Below are 17600 nucleotides of genomic sequence, written 5' to 3'. Positions count from 1 at the left end.
CAAAGAGAGAGAGAATGATGCTTTATAGAAGTTATCCTCTCTGCTCTTTTTCTCTTCCGCCATCTCTCAACTCCTTGACGAGCTTCATTAAATACATGATATTGCCTAACCTTTCACTTCAGCATATCAGCAAATTATCCTTTGGATGTGTTATTCATTCTTCCTCTGCAAGCCTTTTTCCCCCGTTTTTGGTTTCCACTTTTATACATACCTCCTTTTCTACAAATTTTCTTGCCGGGTTTTCTTGTACATTCCTTGGATATTCTTTTTACTGAAAAATGAATAGAAGACTAGAAAATAACATGGAGCTCCATCACAGACACTTGGAGCATGCAATACCGCTAGCTCACTTAAGTCTAAACTCCTGCATTTTTTTTTGAGTGCGAAAGGTTACCCATTTCTTCTGCCTGCACATGCAAAATGGAGGAAGGCTGATGCATCTTCCCTGAAGGAATTGAGTAGGAAATGGAAATTAAGAACCAATTTCTGCCTAAACACACGTGCTATGGGGGAAATAAAACAAGTAGAAACAGGAGAAAAAAAATAAAACATATGCATACACACATGAACACACACAAATAAGCCACATGCACACATGGAAAATGCCTTCGTGCCAACAACAGAAAGCCATGCTTGCTACCAGTATACATGAATTAATATTGTTAGAATTTAGAATAGAATAATATATATTATATATATATATATATTTAAAGATCTTGCTGGTTGGTTTTTGTTTCCTTCAGTTAACTCACCATCCTCTGTTGGGACATAGATATTTAAATAGAGGCAGTCTTCACTCTGATCTTGTACGTAGGAAGAAACTACATCCAAATTATTAGTAAACCAAACAGGGAGCATGACTTCTGGCAACCTGCCATCGATAATGTTCTGTGGACAAACAGGAGCAAATTGAGTGGCATTTCTGGTGTCTGACCAAGAGGATGGGGGCTCAGGAGGCTGAAAACGGCGTTCCCCTGTGGGTGGGGCTGCATATGGAACCCCAAGAAACTGAATCACAGGCCCCAGAATTTCATTATTAAGTTCCTTCTTAACCCCTCTTATTTTGCCAAAGTTGGTCGTCACCAGTGGGTCGGCATCATCCAGCTTTTGTGAGGAGACAGCAGAGGCGTGAAGCAAACATCCAAAGATGCACAGGGCCAGTGTGGCGTCCAATCCCCGCAGTACAAGATGTGCCATCCCTGCTTTCCATGCACAGTTCAGCCACATGGATCTTGGAGGGACCATGGTCCCACATGAGGTGTGGAGTTGACAAGGAAGTAATAGTATTTGTATCCACCTGTGAAAAATAAGACAACTGAAGAAGGAATATTTCCTCAGGTTTCCAGGGAAGCCTGTCAGGATAATCTCAAAAAGATTTTCAAACAGCAAGGATCTTCCATTGATTTCACATTTATTGGAACATCTTTACTTGATGTTCTTTATCAAACCATGTCCCATTAGCCACTGGTGTTCCATTTTCCATAGCAGCAGTACAATGAGAGTAGCCATTTATTCTGGATTCCCCTCTGATCAATCAAATTCAGTTAGCAGCAGGTTGATCCTGGAGAAAATGAAAATAAATCATTAGTATGTAGGAGCTAATATGGACAGAGCAGTAACTAGATGTTTTACAGGTCACTGCATGAACATTAATGGCAACAAAGATCGTGTACATAAATTTCTACAATAGGATGTTTCTGGTTTCATTTGATATCAGATGAAATACTGAGGATTATACTCTTTATAATATAATCTGTCTGCTAAATTTATAGAAATTTAAGTAGAAATAGGTTACAGTGAAACACTCTCAAAATTCACAATTCATAAAATATCTATTGCGAATGATTAAAACCTTATAGGTTCTCTGCTTTTGGCCTTCTCACTCTGACTAATCCAGCTAATAGGCTACCAAGATTAGAGAAGAAAACTCTTAGCAAGTATAGACATATGTAAGATCTACTGCAAATGCTAAAAAACAGATCTGCACTTGGTCTGAGAAATCATAATTTCTGTGGAAATTAACTCCACAAATGTAATACATCAATGAGCCTGACTCAGCAAAAATGGCCTTGGAAAAGTTCAGTCCCTCTTTATCTCTGCTTCATAGAATCCCAACTTTCCTTCGACTCAGGTATTATATTCCTTCCCTGATTCCTCAATTAGTTCTCACCTCTGTAAATTATTCTGTATAAGGATCATAGCTTCAGGGGTGGAAGGGACCCAAGAGGTCAGAGTCCACCATTCCATCATCATCCCCAGCTATACTACAAATGATATCCGTAGAACTTAAGGGACTTGTCCAGGGTCACATAGCGTGTGTGTGTGTGTGTGTGTGTGTGTGTGTGTGTGTGTGTGTAGTAGGATTCAAACCCAAATCTTCCTAAGTCCCAGTCCAGCAGTCTACCCATCATTCTTTTATTTACTTATTTGTGGACCTATTACTGTACCCCTACTTCACCCCTACCCTGCCAGAAGAATCTATGTTTCTTGAGGCCAGGGAGTATTTTGTTTGTGTCATAGCCTACCACCAAAATCCTCTGTACCTACAAACCACTTGAGTAATATTTGTTTAATTGAGCTACAAAGAGAACAGCTACTAAAACTTATCTGTGCCCTGCACATAGTAGGTTCTCAACACTGGGTTTCAGGTGAATGCTAGAAAGAAGCTTACTTCAGTATAACTAGATTTATGGTGCTACAATCAATTAAGGGATAGACTAGGATCATAGGATTCAGAGATTGTAGGAATCTTAACAAATAACTCAGTAAAATCCCTTTATTTTACAGAAAAGAACAATGAGACCTGAAGAGGACACTTGTGGAAGGTCATATAACCTTTTTCCTTACCCCTCTAGCACCCCTACTTCTCACTTTAAACCATGTTTCCAAGAATGAAAAGCTCAAAAATGGCTGCAAAAGAGAAACTAAGAGAGAAATAGATGGAGATGAAAAAGTTAAAAAAAAGAGTAATGTAATTCTTAGTATCCATCAATAGTCTCAATATACCACAAAAGAGGTGCATTTCTTAGATCCCAGTAAATCCACAACTTAAAAAAATACATTGAGTCAAAGTGAATGTTTTTTTAATGCCAAATTCTAGTTCTATTTTTCTTTAATACAAAAGATTGCTACACAGTAAGTGTAAGACCTTTCTGAAGAAATCCAACCTAACCGTCCCATCTTTCATATTAATGCTAATCAAACATCTAACACTGTTTACACAGTTCATGTGTTTGAGTGCAACATAGAAGCCAACATAACATCCAATGTAATACAATTCACAGTATAATCACCGACTAACTGCAAAATAGCATGTAATTCGGGGAATTTGTCTTTCCTTGTACAAGCAACCTTTTAAAATGCTTACATTGGAAATAATATTGTTGGTTTGTATTAGTGATGGTTTTATCCTGTCCTGTAATAGAAAGATTCCTGAAGAAATGCTGGGCTAGCAGTCAGGCTGCCCCGCAGTTAGTGTTATTAAAATGGAGATCATAAAGGCTCCATGGGGCAGTGAGAGATTCGGTCCATGTGTGATGTTCCTTTAGCCTGGAACAATCCATCTTGGGAGATAAATAAGGAGATAGATGCAGCTGTTGCAGAATTTCCCTATGTTCATTCTCATAGTTTGCCTGACAGGGACATTAGCATATAAAGTATAGGCTTATCCTCATCTCTGGCTCACCTCAGAGTCCCAGCATTCCCTGAAGATCTATCTACACAAGACCCTTTCCATTCAGGTGAAAGTCTATCATGGCTTAGGCTTGAATAGAATTGCATGTGATGTGTAAGGCTCCGCTCCCTTGTCCTATTACTTTTTTAGATGTAATAACTTGAGTAGATCTTAAGTAGGGAAACTACCAAGCAGTACTAAAATTCTCAGTGATTGAATATTTACACCCTTATTCCATTTTAGGGTATGATGGCAGGTCTCCAATATGTTTCTTCTTGAGAATGCAAAGATCATATCATTCTTTGCATCTCCAGAGCCCGGAATGGTGGCTGGCCCGTAGTAGGAGCTTAATAAGTATTTGCTGATTGACTTCATGCCTTATCAATTTGATACCTCAGGAAATAACAGAAATGGATTGCTAGACTGAGTCCTGGGTTTGAATCTTGATTCTAACATGCAGTAGCTGGCTTACAGTTCGTGAATCACTTTAGTCTCATCAGATATCAAGTAGGGATTAATAGCACCCATAACAATTTTTCTAAGACTATAAATTGCAGAGCAGGCATTAATCTGATTTCTTGATCACTGCTTTCCTTAGCATTGGTCTGAACTTTCTTTATCAAGCATTTTCTACACTAATGAATTCACACATTTTACCCCCCACCTCTACCTTGAGCACCATAAAAATAGCCATAGTTTCTTCCTTATAGTGTTGAAAGGACGATAAAATGGGGACCAAAAATCCAATCCTGCAAACATTTTAAGTACTTATTATGTACAAGACACTAAGATGTCATATAGCCATGCGCTTAAGTTATTTTTAAAAATCAAATTAATAAAACACTCCAAGAGACTGTAAGCTTGAGAATAGGGGATTTTTAAGTTTTGTCCTTATAATGTCCTACCCAGTATTGAACATAAACATAAAAAATGCTTGTTGAATTGACTTTCCTAATTGATCATCCATGTAATGGGTTAAAATAAACGGTTTGGGGTTTTACAAGCATGATACTGGAAAATCACAAACAAAATGTACTTAATATAGAAATTCTGCATAACTGATGTGAATCATGGATCCTTTCCAATAGGATTTTTCCTCACATTCCAGAAGGATGTTTGATGTAGTATGCTAGGGCGGTTGGAAGAGACCTCATACTGTGGTGGATAAAAGGGGCCCCACCACCGTATCACCTCACTTCCATGAGGCCATTTCCTCATCTGAACACCGCGATCATAAGCATGTGCTATTTACCTTCTATAATGGCATTGAGAAAAATATTTTAAAACCTTAAAAAACTATGAGAATATTATTGCTGTTATGATTGTCATTATTATTGAATTTATTATTACAATATGTCGAGACCCGCTGCATCAGGGAGGTTTCACTCACTTCGGCCATTTTATAATGCGCCACAGAGAAGCCAAAACTGTATAATGACTTCCCAAATAATTCCTTTCTCCCTATTTCCCCCTAGCTTTCTGAGTCAAACATGAAAAGATATTTCATTAAAATTACATATTGGTGGGCGGAGCCAAGATGGCGGCTGGTAAGCAGGAACTAGTGTGAGCTCCGTACCGAGTCCCTCCAAAAACCTATAAAAAATGGCTCTGAACCAATTCTAGAACGGCAGAACCCACAAACAGCAGAGGGAAGCAGGGCTCCAGCCCAGGACAGCCTGGATGGTCTCTGGGTGAGGCCTATTCCACACGGAGCTGGGAGCTGGGAGCTGGGAACGGAGTGGAGCAGAACACAGCCTGAACGGCATGGACCATCCAGACCAGAAGCCGGGTGGAGGGGGCCCTAGCACCCTGAATCAGTGAGCTGCGGCAGTTACCAGACTCCTTAACTCACAAACACCAAAGACTGGAGAAGGTTAGTGGGAAAAGCTGCGGGAGTAGAAGGAGTTCTCAGTTGGGCTACCAGCCCCGGGGGCAGCTACAGCTGTTGTTACTTCCGGCTCCAGGCCCACCTGGTGGGAGGAATTAAGTGTCAGATCAGAGCAGGAGTGCAACAGCCTGCTGAAGATCTAAGCCCAGTCTGGGTTGGGGGTTGGGGAAGGAGCAGTGCTTGTGTGACAGAGCTGGCACCTCCCCCCAAGCTTGGAACATAGTTCTCTTAACTCTACAAGCAGTCATACCCCACTGAAAAACTCAAAGGTCAAGTTAGTTGGTTGGGAATATGGCCAGGCAGCGAAAACGCACTGAGATTCAGTCTCAGACTTTGCATTCTTTCTTTGCTGACAAAGAAGACCAAAACATACAGCCTAAAGAAGACAACAAAGTCATAGAGCCTACAACCAAAGCCTCCAAGAAAAACATGAACTGGCCCCAGGCCATAGAAGAGCTCAAAAAGGATTTGGAAAAGCAAGTTAGAGAAGTAGAGGAAAAATTGGAAAGAGAAATGAGAAGGATGTGAGAAAACCATGAAAAACAAGACAATGACTTGCTAAAGGAGACCCAAAAAAATACTGAAAAATACACTGAAGAAAACAACACCTTAAAAAACAGACTAACTCAAATGGCAAAAGAGCTCCAAAAAGCCAATGAGGAAAAGAATGCCTTGAAAGGCAGAATTAGCCAAATGGAAAAGGAGGTCCAAAAGACCACTGAAGAAAATACTAATTTAAAAATTAGATTGGAGCAAGTGGAAGCTAGTGATTTTATGAGAAATCAAGATATTATAAAACAGAACCAAAGGAATGAAAAAATGTAAGATAATGTGAAATATCTCATTGGAAAAACCACTGACCTGGAAAATAGATCCAGGAGAGATAATTTAAAAATTATTGGACTACCTGAAAGCCATGATCAAAAAAAGAGCTTAGATATCATCTTTCAAGAAATTATCAAGGAGAACTGCCCTGATATTCTAGAGCCACAGGGCAAAATAGAAATTGAAAGAATCCATCAATCACCTCCTCAAATAGATCCCAAAAAGAAATCTCCCAGGAATATTGTCGCCAAATTCCAGAGCTCCCAGATCAAGGAGAAAATACTGCAAGCAGCCAGAAAGAAACAATTTGAGTATTGTGGAAACCCAATCAGAATAACCCAAGATCTGGCAGCCTCTACATTAAGAGATCGAAGGGGTTGGAATACGATATTCTGGAGGTCAATGGAGCTAGGATTAAAACCTAGAAGCACCTACCCAGCAACACTGAGTATCATGCTCCAAGGCAAAATATGGATTTTCAATAAAATAGAGGACTTTCAAGCTTTCTCAGTGAAAAGACAAGAGCTGAATAGAAAATTTGACTTTCAAACACAAGAATCAAGAGAAGCATGAAAAGGTAATCAAGAAAAAGAAGAAGAAAAAGAAATTGCAAGAGACTTACTAAAGGTGAACTGTTTTGTTGACATTCCTACATGGAAAGATGATGTGTATGATTCATGAGACCTCAGTATTAGGGTAGCTGAAGGGAATATGCATACATAAATGTTTATGTATATATATGGGTGAATGTGTATGTATGTATATATCTATGTATGTATGTATATATATATATATATATATATATATATAGAGAGAGAGAGAGAGAGAGAGAGAGAGAGAGAGAGAGACAGAGGAGGGAGGGAGGGAGGGAGGGAGCGGACACAGGGTGAGTTGAAGATGAAAGGAAGATATCTAAAAGAAATAAAATCAAATTAAGGGATGAGAGAGGAACATACTGAGAGAGGGAGATAAGGAGAGATAGAATGGGATGGATTATCTCCCATAAAGGTGGCAAGAGGAAGCAGTTCCGTGGGAGGAGGGGAGAGGGCGGATGAGGGGGAAATGAGTGAACATGGCTCTCATCAGATTTGTCCTAAGGAGGGAATACCATACATACCCAATTGGGAATCTTACCCCACAGGAAAGAAGAGGGAAGAAGATAAAAAAAAATGGGGGGGATGATGGAGGGGAAGGCAGAAGTCAAAAACAAACACTTTCGAAAGGGGACAGGGTCAAGGGAGAAAATTCAATAGAGGGGGATGGGTTGGGAAGGAGCAAAATATAGTTAGTCTTTCACAACATGAGTATTGTAGAAGGGTTATACATAATGATACACATGCAGCCTATGTTGAATTGCTTGACTTCTTAGGGAGGGTGGGTGGGAAGGGAAGAGGGGAGATAATTTGGAACTCAAAGTTTTAAAAACAGATGTTCAAAAACAAACAAAAATGTTTTTTTGCATGCAACAAGAAAATAAGATACACAGGCAATGGGGCATAAAAATTTATCTTGCCCTACAAGAAAGGAAGGGAAAAGGGGATGGGAGGGGAGTGGGGTGACAGAGGGGAGCGCTGACTGGGGAACAGGGCAACCAGAATATATGCCATCTTGGAGTGGGGGGGAGGGTAGAAATGGGGAGAAAATTTGTAATCCAAACTCTTGTGCAAATCAATGCTGGAAACTAAATATGTTAAATAAATTTTAAAAAAAATTACATATTGGTATTGACATATCTAGTTATAAAGGCCCTCAAATCTGTTGTCAGCTTACCATGAATACATTTCAGAAGCTCTGACACATTAGCAAGCCAGTCACTGAGAAAGGTTTTAAGTTCCTTAGAAGAAAGATACTGCTTAAATATGGCTTGCAACTGTCAAAGAAATAAAGCTCATTTAAATACTGTAGACAAATATCTTACAAGATAAATAGAGATTTGTTTGTGCTCTTGCTTTGCAGTCCTATATGAGTATTCAGGTGGAAAGGAGAACAGAAGAGGGGATGCACTAGAAGGGAGACTCCAAAAACTCATACTCAATGATAATATTAGATTAGGCTTACCCAGGAGGCCAACCAATTCCCATGGGACTAAATTGAGAGACAAGGCTTTCCAGCCAGCCTTTCCAATAGGCCAAGTGGGCAGTTCTCTAATTAGTTTAAAATAAAGGCGATGAGCAAAGGGGATAAGACCAATTGTCTCCTCCACTGACTCCAAAATTCCTATTTTAGTGAATCTTGGAGTTAAGTAACAAGTGGCTTCCCAAGAAAATGGTGCACCTATCTCAGAAGGGAAACTTAATCCAACTCCATAATTAACTAAACATTTAGTGAGCACCTCTATGTGCACAGAAGCAGTGCATATATTTTTGACTTGTTGAACTGAATTTAATCCAGTTGTCCAAAGAAACCCATGAAGTAATTTACACCTTATCCTTAATTCATTGACACCATCCTACAATCAATCCCACAAACACTGATTAAGTATCTATTATGTATATGACATTATATGGGCACCAGGAAAACAGGCAGAGTGAAAAACAGGACTCCCCCTCAAGCTGTATAGAGTCTATTGGTGGGATACACATAATTTAGGTATTAGCTTGCTAGTCACCCTGTGAGATCAGGAAGTCATAGGATCATTAAGGGATGTCCAAGAAAGGAAGTCAAGAAAAGGATGAAGGGTAGATTCTAGAAACTGGGGAGTCACAGCCTTTAATGCGCAGCTTAGCTACATGATACAAAGGAGTGACTACTGCTGCATTTCACTTTCTTACCAAGAAAACTATTCCAGGATGGTCTGATTCCCCATCAAAATGTATCCTAACCCTGAACATACCTTCCAAAAACTTATGATACAAAGAAAGAAAACTACATTTTAAATTCTTTGAGATGTTCAATCATGTCTTATTCATCTTCCGATCTCCTTCAGCACCTAAAATGATACAGTGCAAAGCCCAAAGTAGGCAACTATAAAATTTGTTTGAATGAATGAGTGAACAGAAGAAACAGAATGCAAAGGGGGTTAAGGAGTATACTCTGATCTTATCAATGCTAAGAACAGTTATAATTAGTGAATCACTTAAAAGGGAGCTATCCAGCTAATCAGAAGCGCATTGCTGCACTGGACTGCAGTCACACCTCAGTATATACAGAGCTTTATTAGTAAATACTGCACTATACTACATTGCATTCTTGGCAATGGTTAGTGCAAGGTGGCATTTGAGCTCTGCATTACAAGTCAGAACCATCGTGCCTCCATGTTGCCTATTTCCTGTATGCAAATCACTATATAGTTTTCTATCCAATTGCATCAATGGCAATTCCACCTTCCAATGAAATGATGACAGGCTTCTTTGATGTGGGATAGAGAAGATGATGAAAATGGAACAGTGTAAGTATCCTAGATATGCTAGGGATAGAAAGCTAGAATTAGGGTGGGTCCACTGGGGCTTTGCCTCAATGTATGAATATCAGGGAGGACATATTTACTCTCTACAACCCCCTAAAATGTGGGTACACAACATGGTCCCATTTCCAAACTTTCCCTGGGATCCTATCACCATGCCCCTCCTCCTCTCTACCATGTTCTCTGAGCCACTGCTCACACACACACACACACACACACACACACAAACTCCCAACTCTTCCAGGTGAAACAACCCCTAGTTACAACAACTCAGGCTTGCCATAAGCCAAATGAATTAAAAGCAGAAGGAAACCCATACACTACAAACTCTTTGTTTTACAGATGAAGAAACTGAGGTCCACAGAACTTAAGGGATTTATTTTTGGATTTTTTTCAATGAACTTTGGACTTTTTACATTCTTATTGACCTACTTGTTCGTTGTTAATTGCTTTCAAATTTAAAAAGGAAATGAAAACCATTTAGAGAATATTGCAAAATGAAATAAAAAAATTTCTATGGAAGACAGTGAATATTGCAGGGCATATTGTTAAAGTTAATTGGTGATCCTGTAAGTATCCAGATGGAAATGAATAATCCCTCAATAGCTAAAGATAGACATTCATCTTTGGCTAGGATATTCAGCTGATGCTTTTGTCTGAAAGGGGTCACCTTTGGGTCACAAACATTTCAGCTAAATATAAAGAAGACTTAAATTAGAGCTGTCTGAAAAGCTGATAAACTGGAAAGAGTCCAGAGGAGGGCAACCAGCATGGGGCAAGGCCATGAGGCCATGTCATATGAAGATTGGCTGAAGAAATTGGGGATACTTAGCCCTGAGAATAAAAAGACCCAGGAAACAGGATGACTGTCTTCAAGTATTTGAAGGGTTGACATGTGAAGGAGGGGTTAGGTATGTTCAATTTTGCTCTAGAATAGAACCTGGAATAATCTGTAGAAGATTCAAAGAAGGGGCAGCTAGATGGTTCAGTGTGTAGAGCACCAGCCCACGAACTGGGAGGACCTGAGTTCAAATGTGACCTCAGACATTTGACACACTATCTGTGTGACCTTGGGAAAGTCACTTAGCCCTAATTGCCCTGCCTCCCCCCTCCAATTTTTTTAAAAAGAAGATTCAAAGAAGTCAATATGAGTTCCATGTTAAGAAACTCTTCCTAACCATTTCAGATTAGATTTATGCTTAAGTAGAATGGATTACCCCCCCAAGGGTTACATGATTCTATGTCATCCATATCATTAAAGATGATGGATAACCACTTATTGGGGATGTTGCAGAGGGAGGGGTTCTTCTTGGATTTTGGTTGAACTACTGGGCTGCTTGGTCCATTCTAACGTTCATTCTGTGAGTGTGCATTGGGTTTTTCACTTGTGAAACTTCCAACAAGTAGAAATGTTCAAAAAGAGACTAGAAAGCATGTTGAGAAAGCATTGCTTTAAGGCAGGGGTTCTTAATCAGGGTTCTGTAAACTGGTTCCTTTTTAAAATTTATATTTCAATATAATTGCTTTTCTTTGTAATAATACATAGTCTATTTTATGCCCATCAAATGTTATTCTAAGAAGTCCCTAGGTTTCACTAGATACTTCCAGTAGTCTAAGACACAAACAAAAGCTAAAAATCTCAGCTAGAGAACCACTTGTTGGTATCTCATAGAAGAGGTCGCATAAGTCATAAAGCTGTACCATATGACTTGGATTTGAAACTTCTGTGGTTCTATTAGCTTGATTAGTCATTAGAAGCTATAGAGACTGGTGATAGAAAATGAATGGTAAAAATTTTTTTAGTAAATTACCAGTTTAAAGTCAGAGTTTGAATGATCTGTACTTATTTTATTTGTGTTTTATCTGCACCTATGTTCCACTAATTGAATTCCCTGTTGTATTCACAGATGATTAAAGCTCTAAGGGATGGGCAGATACGGTGATTCACTACCTACAACACTAAGATCTCAGATGCACTGACATGTCTTGAAGTCTCCATAGACGAGTATGGACAGAAGTTGTAGGATCCACAGGGAAACCCAAAGTGGTTGTTCACAATTCTAACAATCATACTAACTGCTTTCCAAAGAACAAATATAGAAGGCTAGCCTACCTGTTCAATTATCCTCTAGAACAAATTTTACCCTGAATGTCTTTCTCAAATGGCTTATATGATCAGCAAATAGAGGATGAAAATGTGTCCCTGAAATTCATGATCTTTCAAACCTCACCAAATTAGGAACTGTGCTTGAGATAATACAGCAGTATCCATAGTCTAAGACAGTAGAGTCAAACTCAAATAGAAATTAATCCCTGCAGGCAACATATTGACTTAAAAAACCACAAATAACACTTTATATGTTGTATTGAATTCTTTTCCCAACATTTCCCAATTACATTTTTATCTAGTTCACACCACACTGCAGAGGTTTTTTGACCACTGGGCTAAGATACCAACAATACAACTGATATTAAAAACTAAATGAACTTAAAGCATAAAAGGCTAATTCCCACTCCCTAACACAGTCACCCAGAACTCCCATCAGTTGGGATGCATAATCTGGCCCTAAAATCTGTAATAGAATTCAGCTCTGTCTCATTCCCTCCTCTCTGTGCCTCAGAAAACCAAAAGGCAAAAGTTTGCTCTGTCAAGGACTATCATGACAGCACTCTATGCTATGATTATATTTAACCAAGGAATTAAGGACCAGAGAGAATGTGGATAGGAAACCAGAAGTGGCACTCCACTAGGCTTGAGGGAAAAGGGACCAGCATCCAGCTAGGGCCAGGTTTGTCTACCCAGAAGTCATTTGGAGCAAGGACCAAGGGCAGTTTCCCAGCATAGAGAAGGTAGAGACAATTTTGAGGTCCAGCCAACATCAAAGCAGAGGAAGTGAGAAAGTGAATTATAAAAAATCTTAAGACAACAGGGAAGAAAATCAGATGATAGGCTCCTTACTAGCTGGGAATGGGGTTCAATTTATCTTGTTTATGTCTTGTCCACAGAAGCAGCTTGGGAAAATAGATAAGTTTCTGGATTTCATTTCAGGAAGATTTGTGTTCCAGTCATACCTCTAACACATAATATTTGTGTGACCAGAGAAAAGTTAGCTAGCCTCTTGGTGACCTGTGCAAACTCTCAGAAACTGTAATTTACTGACAAGTTGCTTATCTGCATTGGTAAAAAGAGTTTCCAAAATAAGTAATCTGCAGACAGATGATTATGTATAAATTGTTTCACTTTTGTCATTGTCTTCTAAGAGCCTAGCACAATGCTCAACACACACAGAGCAGATGTGTGATAAATATTTGAAACGTACTGTTAAATTCCAATTCCATTGCTAAAGCTAATGCAACGAGAGACAAGGAGTTAAAGAATTTTCAACTCAGTCATGCAAAACAGTTTCAATGGCAAGTGGTAAATACTTAAGGGCATATGTTTTGGTTTTTTTGTTTGTTTTTTAACTAATTGGTGACCCAGTAATTATTCAGATGAAAATTTATCAGTGAAGATCTCAGGATTGGCTTTTGAATAGAACCAACAACTTCCATGATAATCTACCAATACATTTGTTTCCCAAAAGAAGTGAGCTGTGGGTCATAAGCCACTCTCTCTAGAATATGTTTAATCATATCTTCACAACAGCTTTTATAGAGTATTATGTAGCATCACACCCTGAACTTATGCTGTAGTATATATCTCATAAATAAATAAAAGGGAAAAAAGTTTTGTTATCAGTTTAGAGCTTGAAGAAAACTTAGGGATCATCTAGTATAACCCTTTCTTTTTACAGATGAGGCAATCATGGTCTAGAAAGGTTAAGTAATCTCTCCAATATCATGTAGGTAGGAAGAGATCATGTTGTCCAACATTACTTTAGAGATAAGGGAACTGAGACCCTACTTGGAGACATGAAGACACTTGCATAGGTGGTAAATAAAAGACACATTATTGAAGTCCAGCTTCTCCATATACAATGTCTTTCCTATGTGGTATGTGTGTGCATGTGTGTGTTGTGCTACACCATGCTGGCCTCCTTAAGAAGAGTAGAGAATTCTCCATCCCAGAGCCTTGCCTTCTTTAACAGAAGTCTTGCTCATTTTTTAAAATTATTAAATCCCCTATCAGCAGAAACTGGCTACATTTTTGGAAAGGATTATTCCAAGTTTCTCAATCCTCAGCCCATGCTGGAGTGAGTCAATCCTGACACATGAACAGAATGGTTAGAAATGAGAAAGTCATTAAAATGTTCTTTCAGGGGCAGCTAGGTAGACACTTAATAGATGTGTGACCCTGGGCAGGTCACTTAACCCCAAATGCCTCAAAAAATAAGATGTTTTTTTTCAATCCCACACTTTTGTGAGAATGACAAAAGTGAACTTTATAAAGGAACAATCCTTGACTAGAGCTTAGGCTAAGACCACCCACTGCTCTCACAAGGGCTTCACAACATCAATAAAGGCTTCTAGTTACTCCTGACCCAGCTTACCTCTAAACAACTGACCCAAGGCATGGTGGGGAGAAATGTGCTTGTTATATCCCCCAGCTCTCCTAGCTAGGCACCTCTATTCTTTTCTTCTTCAGTTAACTGTCCCACCAACCCAACACCATAATTTTTATGAACCACGTACCTAGTAAGGAAGGAATGACCAATTCCCAGCAAACACTAAGCAAGTCCTAACAGTTTGATGGGTCATAAAATTTGTCATTCATGCCTTTGAATGGTTGGCTACAAAGCACAAAATTTGTTAAGCAGAAAGAGACAAATGCCATGCTACATAACCAAAAGTGCAACCTTTGTTTACTGCAGACTATCATTTTGCAAATGTCATTTGTAATTAACATAATTAATCCAGTTTTCTTCAGAGTGAAATATGAGCTTAATATACCTCCTGGTAAATTATAATATCCCAAATATTCACTACCCCATACTATAAATCCCTAACGAATAATTTACCAAAATTAAATTAACAAAAATCCATATTAAAAACCCTTAAAAGATTTATTTCTGTTTTCATTTGCCATCTTTGATTTCAACACATCTTTGCATGAAGTAGTTCATGGGATTCAGAGTTTAAAGGAACTAATTATCACTTTACATATAGGGAAACTGAGGCTCCCAAAAGTATAATTAAAGTAAAAGAGCAAGTATTTGGCCCTAGGTCCACCATTTCTGATTCTTTTGTTCTCTTTTATACCACATCATCTCTATATTTCTCTTTATTCTTTATTACTCATTCCAGGTGCCATATTATTTGGTCACTGCAATAAAAAATCAATCTATAGAATTAGGCAAATTTAGAGAAGGAATTAATGGGTGTTCAAGATTACCTAAACCAATTTCCTTTCAGACTATTTTATAGCTGAGGAAACTGAGGTCCAGGGAGGATCAATAGCTTATACAAGGTGATAATGGCATAGCACAGTGGAAAGCATCTGAGAATTGGAATTAGGAAGTCCTGGGTTCTAATCCTGCCTCTGACTCTTATGAGTTGTGTGAACCTGAGCAAAAGTCACTCAGCAGAAGCCTCTGTTTCCTATTCTGCAAGGTGTCTATAATAAAACCTGCAGTACCAACCTCAAGAAGATGGAGTGAGGCTCAAATGAGTTATTTTATGTAAAGAGCTTTATGAATTCTAAAGCGCTACATAGAGGTCAGCAGTTATTAGTGGTGGCATCTAGGTCATCACTAAATGAATATCTATTGGCTGCTCATCAAGGACTTTTTTCCCCCAAAATAGTTGACTCTCCTAATGTACTAAAAAAACAGCAAAATCAGTTATTTTGCAGTTATGCAAACAGCTACCAAGTATCATGGCTACTTGGTGAAAGGACCTATTCTATTGAAGTCAAACATATAAGTATTTGCTTTAAAATGTTTAGATATGTCTATATTTATGTATAAATATATACATATGCATAAATATATACATATGTACACATATATGTGTCTATAGTTACAGATAGAAGATGGAATGAAGGAGGGAAAAAAGGAAGAAAAGAGGGAAAAGAAGAAAGAAATGATAGAGATACAGATGGATGTATGGATGGGTGGATGGATGGATGGATAAATGAACAGAGAGATACATGATAAGTAATTGAACAGATAAAATGAAACAATATATATATAAAGCACTATATAAATATTAACTATCAGTATTATGATAAATTCTATTTGGAAGGCATTTATTATTGATAGCTTGCCATGTGCCAGGCACTATGCAAGGTGCTGAAATTTGAAAAGAAAATTAAGTAATCCCTTATTTGAGAAGCCTATTATTTCCTACAGATGGGAAACAGCACATACACTACTAAGTCAAGACAAAAATATCCAAAATAAATAAAAAGTAATGAGGAATTTGGGTAGGTAATAATAGAGAGCATTGACAACTGAGAGCATCAGGAAAGGCTTCCCGTAGGAGGTGGAAGATATTTTGGCCATACTGTGAGAGAAACTGGAAATTCTATAAGGCAGAGATGAGATGGGAGAGCGTTCTAGCATGGAGGCACTCAAATAACAAGGTAACCTGTTATAAAGGACAGAAGAATGGGTGTAGAGTCCTGGATTCATATCTCACTTATTGGAAACTTCAAGCCAATCTCTTATACTTTATGGTCCTAAAGAGTTGTCAACTATGAAACCGGAGGAAGTCCCCACACAAAGTCGATTGCAGATCTTTAACTTATTGGCCTATAGATTTCAATGGGGTAGAAGCTTTATTGGATGTCCAGGTTCAGAGTTGGAGGTTGTGAAGAAGTAGAAAGAGGAGCTACCTCCATCAAAGGGAGACCAGATGCACTAAAGTATCAAATAATATATGTATTAATATAGGCACTGGAGCATTTAGCAAAGTAAAAAATGGTCATGAAATGGTGATTTTTTTTAAGCCACAAGAAAAAAAGGATAGATAACTCTGTTACTTGTGTGTAAAGTTTTGGACAGCTAAGTAATACAGATTTAAATTTAAAATGACAGATGCGTTGGCTTGGAACATCATGGACACTGAAGGGGACCTATATTCTTTTAGCAGCTCATAGTTAACTATTAAATAGCACGGTGATGGTATTGAGTCAAAAATTTAGTGACAAATGTCGGTAAACTTTGACTAGCAGGTTATAACTATTCCCAAAGCAAAGTCTGCCCCTGGAGAGCTAAAGGGAAAGTCTATGGATAGCGGTCAAACGTGCGCAAGCTTAAAGCCCAATTCAATTCAACAAGCTCTCATTAAGTGATTAATTTGCAGAAACATTAGGATAAATGCTGGAGAGAGGAAGAAGACAAAGAAGAAGAAGAAGAGGAAGAAGAAGAAGAAGAAGAAGAAGAAGAAGAAGAAGAAGAAGAAGAAGAAGAAGAAGAAGAAGAAGAAGAAGAAGAAGAAGAAGAAGAAGAAGAAGAAGAAGGAAGAGGAGGAGGAAAAGAGGAGGAGGAGGAGGAGGAGGAGAAAGAGAAGGAGGGAGAGAAGGAGAAGGAGAAGAAGGAAGAGGAGGAGGAGAAGGAGAAGAAGAAGAACAACAACAACAACAAGAACAAGAAGAGCAAGAAAAAGAACAAGAATGAGAATGAGAACAAAAAGGACAAGAAGAACAAGAAGAAGAACAAGAAGAAGAACAAGAAGAAGAAAAATAAGACAGTTCTTGTCCTCAAGAAGTTAACATCCTATATCCTATTGGTACAAACAGCATGTACACAAGGAAAGCTTTGATGGGGGTATAAGAAAGATCATAAATAGATTTAGAAATGGCAAGGACCTTAGAAGTTATGTAGTTTGACCCCTTCATTTTACAGATGACAAAACTAATGCTGAGAATT

The 17600-nt window shown here is 38.4% G+C and overlaps 1 protein-coding gene across 1 annotated transcript in view; it reads right to left on the bottom strand.

The window, feature by feature from the left end:
• Positions 1-1526, bottom strand: part of LOC118847063 (neuroligin-1-like) — a 36562-nt gene extending 35036 nt beyond the window's left edge. Inside the window, exons 1-2 of the mRNA XM_036755684.1 lie at positions 753-1526; positions 212-271 (exon numbers count right to left, since the gene is read on the bottom strand). Of these exons, the coding sequence (XP_036611579.1) occupies positions 212-271; positions 753-1245 (553 nt within the window). The 5' untranslated portion in view covers positions 1246-1526. The remainder of the gene's footprint in view (positions 1-211; positions 272-752) is intronic.
• Between the last annotated feature and the right edge of the window lie 16074 nt (positions 1527-17600).

Source organism: Trichosurus vulpecula, chromosome 4 (genome assembly GCF_011100635.1).
Source record: "Trichosurus vulpecula isolate mTriVul1 chromosome 4, mTriVul1.pri, whole genome shotgun sequence".
In the NCBI taxonomy this organism is placed as follows: Eukaryota; Metazoa; Chordata; class Mammalia; order Diprotodontia; family Phalangeridae; genus Trichosurus; species Trichosurus vulpecula.
Note: the sequence above shows the minus strand (reverse complement) of the source record. Positions and strands in the feature narration are given on the sequence as shown.